Source organism: Notolepis coatsorum, assembly GCF_963971535.1.
Source record: "Notolepis coatsorum genome assembly, chromosome: 3".
NCBI classification, from domain to species: Eukaryota; Metazoa; Chordata; class Actinopteri; order Aulopiformes; family Paralepididae; genus Notolepis; species Notolepis coatsorum.
This window is the reverse complement of record NC_140167.1, coordinates 13,076,197-13,085,384: the sequence shown is the minus strand read 5'-3', so window position 1 is coordinate 13,085,384 and position 9,188 is coordinate 13,076,197. Positions and strand designations below refer to the sequence as shown.

General features: G+C 40.7%; 1 protein-coding gene across 1 annotated transcript in view; it reads right to left on the bottom strand.

The window, feature by feature from the left end:
* Window positions 1-1,568: 1,568 nt before the first annotated feature.
* The window catches only part of tc2n (tandem C2 domains, nuclear), a 31,395-nt gene continuing 23,775 nt past the window's right edge, over window positions 1,569-9,188 (bottom strand). The window contains 3 exon segments of the mRNA XM_084309766.1: window positions 1,569-2,742; window positions 4,972-5,171; window positions 8,655-8,769. Of these exon segments, the coding sequence (XP_084165892.1) occupies window positions 2,626-2,742; window positions 4,972-5,171; window positions 8,655-8,769 (432 nt within the window). The 3' untranslated portion in view covers window positions 1,569-2,625.

Genomic DNA, 9,188 nt, shown 5'->3' with positions numbered 1-9,188 from the left:
AGATGGGTATACTCTGTATATCAGGTCTGGGGCTTAATTCACTTTCAATTCAGCCAATTCAGGAACAAATGACAAATCTTACAGCATGAGAGAAAGTCTTCTAACCCGACTTATTGACTAATAAATGAGAATGAATCTTCTGTCGTGAGTAAATAAACAGCCATGTCGGTTGAGACAGTGTTCTGACTTCATTGGGGGTGAGACGTGAGAGTGGAGCCTGTAAGTCTGGAACAACAATCACCAGGGTTTTATCAACTGATTATTGAATCCGGAATCATCTGCTCCAGAGCAAATCAACCTCTTCCCACCACAATGATCAAAGAGGTTATATTCCGGCCAGTCTCCGTAGCTGCCTGTGCGCATAGCAGGAGGCTTGGAGATTGGAATTTGGAACACCTCACTCTCTCTCCACAGCCTGCCTTTCTCGAGGGAGAGAGAGAGAGAGAGAGAGAGAGAGAGAGAGAGAGAGAGAGAGAGAGAGAGAGAGAGAGAGAGAGAGAGAGAGTTCTCCTGCCAGTTCAGAAGCTGGCCCAAATATGAAAATAATAATGACTTGGATCTTCTACCGAGGCTCAACGGAGAACTGTTTGATAGTTGACATTTAAGTGTGTGTTTAATGTGCAACATGTAGAACATTGTTTACTATGCTTAAGAGAAACCGCTACGGCACCGAACCTAGTCTTGTTTGGTGTCTAATCAATCAGGATCTTGTTGTGAGTACAAAGAAAGGAGTTATAATTCATTTACATTTAGTCATTTAGCTGATGTTGTTATCCAAAGTGACTTACAACAAGTTCTGTACAACAAGCAGGAAGGGTACAACTCTAGCAGCTAAGGGTAAGTGAGATTGTTTGTGAAACAGTGTCGAACTTGAGTGCTGCAGTCTTGAGTGCATAGTAGTATAATAGACATAACGTTCTAACGTTGAGTGCAGTCTGCATACGTTCACTGTCCGAGCACTCTACATTGTATTACGGCCGGGCTGTGTGTATATTACTGACAGACAGCAGAAGGGGTCTTTCTGCAGGAGTATATCTAGGTCTTTCTGGTTAAATGCCTGTCTATCCTATGTGATCCAAGTGATTTGAGCCTGTTCATATTGCCAACGTCTTGCCAGTGGTAAGTGGTAATCGAATTGATTCGAGGTAATAACTATTACATTTATTGAGTCGATGTTCAGGTAGACTTTCAACCACTTTCACCACTGATTGTTGGTTCTGTGGTTATTTTTAACGTAAATGTCTCTTAGGAGGAGATTGTCTACGAATCTCGACAGAAACCGAAATGGAACCCCCAGTAAAATTAGTCAGATAGAGCCGGGATGGAATCTCTAGTGTTTGGCCCTCGATGTTTCAATCGCTCTCCTCTTCAATAAAATATGATGGTTATTTTCGGTCGGTGACCTATTTACCAGGTGGCGGAAAAAAGCCTGTCTGCGCCAGACAAATAAACTGGCCTGTATCTCTCTCCTGTTAGGCAATCATCCAAAAAAATATATAAAAAACTCACCACAAACCACACAAACTCTGACACATTCTGAAGGTTAACTAGCTTTAATCGTACTAATCTGTATACCAATACATAAAAAATACATCCAAAAACATCTTAAAGTGCTATTTAGAACAATAAAAAAAGCCTGTACAGCTAGGTTTTGATATACAATGAGCTAATGTATTTTACAGTAACATATAATCCTATGTTTTAAATTAAGATGTGAAAACCATCCAGGAATTATTTTCAGGAATTTAACAAGAGTCTTGTCTCCTATAGCAAACATGAATGTATGGTTTACACGGAGCTCTTGGGCCCCGCAAGTTACTAAGCAAATGAAGGACCATGTAAACTTTCAATTCAAGTAAAATGAACTGGAAACAACAGTAGAATACACACTGCAAGAACAACAATTATTTACAGTGACGTACAACACAGCAAAACTGTCGTTAGCTCAACCAATACCACATTCCCAGTTGTTTCTATAAGATGAATATCCCGAATACGGATTTCCGTTTAAAAAATAAAAAAGGTAATTTCTATCCACTAAACCACATAAAAACTCCTGCAGCACATACATTATATTTGGTTCGATATCTACACCAATAGTATCTTCAAACATGGCATCTGAACTAATCAATGACAGGGCTTACTCATATTCATCCAAAGCTACGCTTAAATCCGTCCCAAACTGAAGAAGAGACATCCGAAAAAATCGAACAGCAAAAGGGATATTATTAGACGCTTTGCATTGTGGGGAAGTTCAGGAGGACTGACGACATCATAACATAGGGGTGCTGGGGTAACCATAGTTACCCCCCCCCTCCTCCTCCTCCTCCCTATTCAGCCTTTTTTCATCTGCCGCCGTGATGGACTGAACCCTAAAACCGCGTTGTACCGTAACCAGACACAATCGTTATGTCGTCCGGATGCCCTTTAATTTAAAGCCCTACTCCGTGCTAATTTTGTTAACGCTCTGTATTTTTTTACAATACATTTTGGTCAGGCACTGTGACCGGTCAACTAGAAAAGCAAGCAGGCAGGCAGGCCGCGGCCACCGGACCCGCAGCACAGATCCCATTATGTCCCGCTGCTTGAAGACCTTCTTGTAACCGGAGAGAGTTCCGGGTCTCTTTAGGATCCGGCGCTCAGCCTGTGCCACGTGGACACCACCTTCTCGGGGTTGGCCATGGCGTCCTTCCACTGCTCCACCGCCTCCGCCGCCGCAGGGCTGCCGAACCCAAGGTGAACCTGCCGGAAGAGGAGCGTTAATATTTCTAACCTTAACTGGTTCTGTGCCAAAAACGAGTTAACTCGTCATCGCCCGCCATGCGAATATCGCCAAAAACGAGTTAACTCGTCATCGCCCGCCATGCGAATATCGCCAAAAACGAGTTAACTAGTTTTTATGATCGTTATTTCTTTTATTCGCTATATCTATTCATAATTCATGGCTGCAGCCTCTGCAGACCCTGGTGAATGTGTCTGAGCTGGCAGACGGTCAACACCGCCCTCTACTGCCTTGCGGAGCTATTGCACTTCATTGGAAACGGTTTGGTGTGTTTTCTGAGCCGATCTGAGCCGCGGGGGTGGGGTTTAAATACTCAGGCGAGGCAGGCCTTTACAACGATGGCATGGAACACTAACCCCGCCCGCCCGTTCATGTGTAACGCTCGGTAATGTCTGGGACAGGATCGCTGTGGGTAACTGGAATGGCGATCAGATAATTGGATTATTTTTTTTTGCATTACATCAGAGACAAGGTAAGAACACTATATATAAAATCTTGCATTGATCTGATATTTATTTCTCCTGCGATCAAAGCTATCTGTGTGGACCGTGTTGTGCTTTCTAACGTTGGCTGCGTGGGCCATTTCATGTATGCACGAGGAGACATAATAATGATAATCTAGCGTTGATTTCAGGATGATTCGATAATCAGCCAAAAAATTACAACGTGATAACTGGATTACACTAAAATGCCTTTTCCTCGTCTTTTCCTGGAATTACTCAGAATCACTAAAACTATACTCATATTCAAAACGGTATCCATAGCTATAAAATATAGTTTTAGGACTCGCAAGTTTGGCATTCTAAAACTATATCCATTGAAAAAAGACCTGGCGCTGAAGGGGGATCAGCGCCCCCTGCTGCTGGCGGTCAATGTGTTAAAGGTGCTATAGATAACATTTTTACGTAGAGTAATCATAAATATATATATTTTTTTTTAAACATCCACAGAGCTTTTAGAAAAGTGCGGAATAAAAAGTTATAAGAATCAGAATAGTCTTTATTACCAAGTATACTTTTCACAGGAATTTGCTTTGGACAGATACTACAATAAAGTGGTGGAGCCACTACAACTACTGTAGTGGCTGAATGTTGTCTATAGCACCTTTAAACTCTCCAAAGCTTGAAATGTTAATATTTCTAAACTTAAAGGTGCTATAGATATATTTTTTATGTAGAGTAATTAAATTAATATATAATTTAAAAAAAAATGTGCGGGTCCAAAATGAATGTTGTTGTTTACATGTTGCAGGCATGTATCCCTCCCTACTTCCCATTTCCCCACGTGGAATGCACCTGATTGGATAGGTACTCTAGTGTGACAACTAGTGGCTGAATGTTGTCTATAGCACCCTTAAAGGAACACGCCAACCTTTTGGGAAATTAGCTTATTTGCCATCTACCCTGGAGTTAGACAAGCAGATACCCTTTTCTTCTCTGTGCATGCATTAGGCTTAGGGAAGAGCCGCACCGTTAGCCTAGCTTAGCGTCATTCACTGGAAGTAGGTGTGCCAGTGTAGCCTAGTTCCCAGTGTGTTCCTTTAAACTCACAAATGTTCCACAAAGTTTGGCCATGTTACCTGAAGTTATGTGCCTTTTTGCGATAGGCCACTCCCATTGCCACGCCCCCCTTTTAGCCAATTGGCATGAACCCCCTAGGGTGAAAACTATGGCCACTAGAGGGCGGGGAATTTTGTGGACCAACTGACCAACCGACAGACGGAGTTATAGAGCCGCTGGTCGTAGCTAAAAAGCCTGAACATATTAATACTAGTTAACATTTAGAATACTCCATATGGACTTGTCAACTCTGCCAACACCTTTATTTTGCTATCCTTGACAATCTTAGGCTGTGATATAATCGTGTGATTGCCTTATTTCTTTATTGTCAAATAATTATTAATAATAATAATAATAATAACAACAATAAACTTTATTTGTATAGCACCTTTCATACAAGAATTGCATCTCAAAGGGCTCCACAGCAGTAAAAAAATTACAGGCATAAAATTAACACAAAATTGGCAGATCAAGAGCAATGCATAAAGTGCAGACATGAAATAAGTATAAAACGAGCATGAAATAGTTTGCGGCAAAATAGACTATTCATAATTCATATCCATCCATTCATGAGATTATGTTTAATCTTAGACCTTCATCGCGTCAGAAACACAGGTGCAAAGCGCTCACCTGTCCGAGCAGGTGTTTCCTCCGGACCGAGCTGCGGCTGTAGAGTTTGACGGACAGCGTGGAGTCGTGCTCCAGGGCGGCCAGCAGGAAGTGGAAGGTCTCCGCCCACTTGCACTGACTCCCCACGGCCTTCAGCGCCCGAGTCTTCTTCTTGGTCACCGCCCGGCCCGACTCGTACATCTCCGCCTTGACGAAGAAGGCTTTTGGGTGGAGGAGAAGGCAACAACGTGGGGTTGAAGATTTATGTAAACTGGACTTTCATAATGCATTCGTTACTCATCTATTAATGTGTGATGCGTGTATAATAACAGTATACTAACACATTCGTTACTCATCTATTAATGTGTGATGCTTGTGTAATAACAGTATAATAACACATTCGTTACTCATCTATTAATGTGTGATGCTTGTGTAATAACAGTATACTAACACATTCGTTACTCATCTATTAATGTGTGATGCTTGTGTAATAACAGTATACTAACACATTCGTTACTCATCTATTAATGTGTGATGCTTGTGTAATAACAGTATACTAACACATTCGTTACTCATCTATTAATGTGTGATTCTTGTGTAATAACAGTATAATAACACATTTGTTACTCATCTATTAATGTGTGGTGCTTGTGTAATAACAGTATAACAACACATTCGTTACTCATCTATTAATGTGTGATTCTTGTGTAATAACAGTATACTAACACATTCGTTACTCATCTATTAATGTGTGATGCTTGTGTAATAACAGTATACTAACACATTCGTTACTCATCTATTAATGTGTGATGCTTGTGTAATAACAGTATAACAACACATTCGTTACTCATTTATTAATGTGTGATGCTTGTGTAATAACAGTATACTAACACATTCGTTACTCATCTATTAATGTGTGATGCTTGTGTAATAACAGTATAATAACACATTCGTTACTCATCTATTAATGTGTGATGCTTGTGTAATAACAGTATACTAACACATTCGTTACTCATTTATTAATGTGTGATGCTTGTGTAATAACAGTATAATAACACATTCGTTACTCATCTATTAATGTGTGATGCTTGTGTAATAACAGTATAACAACACATTCGTTACTCATTTATTAATGTGTGATGCTTGTGTAATAACAGTATAATAACACATTCGTTACTCATCTATTAATGTGTGATGCTTGTGTAATAACAGTATAATAACACATTTATTACTCATCTATTAATGTGTGATGCTTGTGTAATAACAGTATAATAATACATTCGTTACTCATCTATTAATGTGTGATGCTTGTGTAATAACAGTATAATAACACATTTATTACTCATCTATTAATGTGTGATGCTTGTGTAATAACAGTATAACACATTTGTTACTCATCTATTAATGTGTGATGCTTGTGTAATAACAGTATAATAACACATTTATTACTCATCTATTAATGTGTGATGCTTGTGTAATAACAGTATAATAACACATTCGTTACTCATCTATTAATGTGTGATGCTTGTGTAATAACAGTATAATAACACATTCGTTACTCATCTATTAATGTGTGATGCTTGTGTAATAACAGTATAACACATTTGTTACTCATCTATTAATGTGTGATGCTTGTGTAATAACAGTATAACAACACATTCGTTACTCATCTATTAATGTGTGATGCTTGTGTAATAACAGTATAACAACACATTCGTTACTCATCTATTAATGTGTGATTCTTGTGTAATAACAGTATAATAACACATTCATTACTCATCTATTAATGTGTGATGCTTGTGTAATAACAGTATAATAACACATTTATTACTCATCTATTAACTCATTCCCCGCCAACAACGAGTTTACTCGTTATTGGGAGCCGACTATTGAACGATATTCTTCGATATTTTTATTCATTATTCATCCAGGGACCTTGGTGTTACCATAGGGAATGAGTCTGAGATCGCCAAAGTGCAATACCGGCCGCATCCAGCTAGACGGCGGTATCGAGCATAGTAGGTAACCTTGTATCTTGGCCTGTGTAATGGCCAAATGTCTCCGGGCTCACTTTTCTTTGTCGGGCGAGTGGAGCGGTTCTCTCAGTTGCAATGAAGCGCGTCAAATATCCCCGATCCATATGTTGTGGTGGGTTATGTCGTGGACCAAATGGACATCGGATGTACCAGATGGCGATCAAACAATTGGAACATTATTTTTGGAATACTCCCGATCACAGGTAAGGACTATCTGACGTACATTTTTGCTTGATCGTGCAATGCTTTTATACCGATCGGGCTGATAAGCGGTTTTAGTGTTCAATATGAATGCCGTTAAATAATCAGAAATGACCCCCCCCCCTTTCATGCATTCATGATGAAACATAATACCTATGATATCGATTTCATTTCGGAATAATAGCGTGTACAGGCAAGAAACGGCAACGTTTATAGTAGAATTGACGTATAAGGCTATTACTCAGCCCTTCGGGAATTACCCCAGCCCACGCTATAACCATACTTATATTCACCACGGTATAACACGGGAACGTATGGATGAAGAAATGAATTATTTTTCACATATTGAACGATAGATAGGTGATGTCAAATGGGCCATAGTATTGTATCCATAGCTATAATATAGAATATAGTTATAGCTCTACAAACAAGGTGACGCACTCCTATCTTTTAAAGCGTGGCAGTGCTAGAACGGGGCCTGGCTAATCCCCGGCGGTCAATGAGTTAATGTGTGACGTTTGTGTAATAACAGTATAATAAGACATTCATAACAGCATCATAACACGTAGTTGAATGATGAGCTACTAGGAGCTGGGTATACTGTGACCGCAATATTCCTATGTATTTGAATGATACCTACTGTAGGATGACAGGTGAGTAAATACACACACACACACAAATGTATATATGTAACGGATGGTTGGGCGGCTACGTGGCGTAGTGGGCAAGGCGCTCGCCACGAATGCAGAGACGCTGGGCTTGCCTGTTCGAGCCCAGCGCTCCACATTGCTTTCAGTTTAGCTGGTCGTTCATACTAATACACATTGGCCGTATTAGGGGGTGGGAAACTGATGGGTGGGGATCGGGCGTTGTGGACAGCGACTCCTACAGGTCGGTTGGTGCGCCTGCGCAGTAGAATCAGGAAGTGTCGGGGGCAGCGTGAGCCTCCCACGCGTTACTCCTCGCCACTGAGAGATCGAGCTGCGCAGGTGAAAAGATGCGACTGCTGTTACCTCAAGTACCGGAGGGGACTTGTGCTATGTATGACTTAGTCCACATTGCAGCCGGCTTGTGGGAGGCAAGAAACAGCGTTCGTGACAGGGGAGGGTTGAATTGGATGATACGAAATTGGGATGGGAGAAAATATAGAAAATGGGAGAAAAAGTGGATAAAAAAAAAAAATGTAATGGATGGTATCGTGAAGTGCAGTCACGAAGGGCTGGGGTGAGTAGCGGTACTATGGGTTAAACTCACTCTCAACATCCTCAAAAGACGCATAGACACGTTACAAAGCAGTGAGTTCACTTCTTGGTATAGCGGTCTGTGCTGTTGCCCACGGCGTGGGAGACCCGGGTTCGAAACTCCCTCGGGGGCATCGAAGTTTGAGGTGACGTTGTCACAACCGTTACATATACACATGAATATGAATGAAAAAGAAGAATCCAGGTGACTTCCAGCAGTACTTACTCTGGGTGAGGGGCGAGGAGGAGGCCGGGAGGTTCTGAGCTGCGAGGACTTGGAGCTGGATGCGTCCGTTGACCGGCTGAAAGCAGGTGGCTAGATGCAGCTCAGAGTGGCAGACCTAGAGATGCAGGATATTTAAGTATTTAATCATTTAGTTTACTGTAGTAAACGTGTAGTGAATATGGTCATACGAACAATGTAGTAAATGTACAGTATTCTAAGATTAACTATTACATGTTAAGATAAGATAAGATATTCCTTTACTGATCCCCTTGGGGAAATCTGGGCATCATAGCAGCAGGGGGGAGGGGAGGTACTGGTATGGGCAGGGTAATAGTAGCAAGACATAAATATAGTCAATAAAATTGTATCTGAATATAAGAATATGAGAAAAATAAATAGTGTAAACAATATAATTAACTCTGAATATAAAACGATGAGAAAAATAAACAGTGTAAGCAAAGGTGCAGATGAAATGTTGCGATTCAAATTCACGATTTTAACCAAGGTTTTTGAGAAAGTCAGGAAACCTGGACT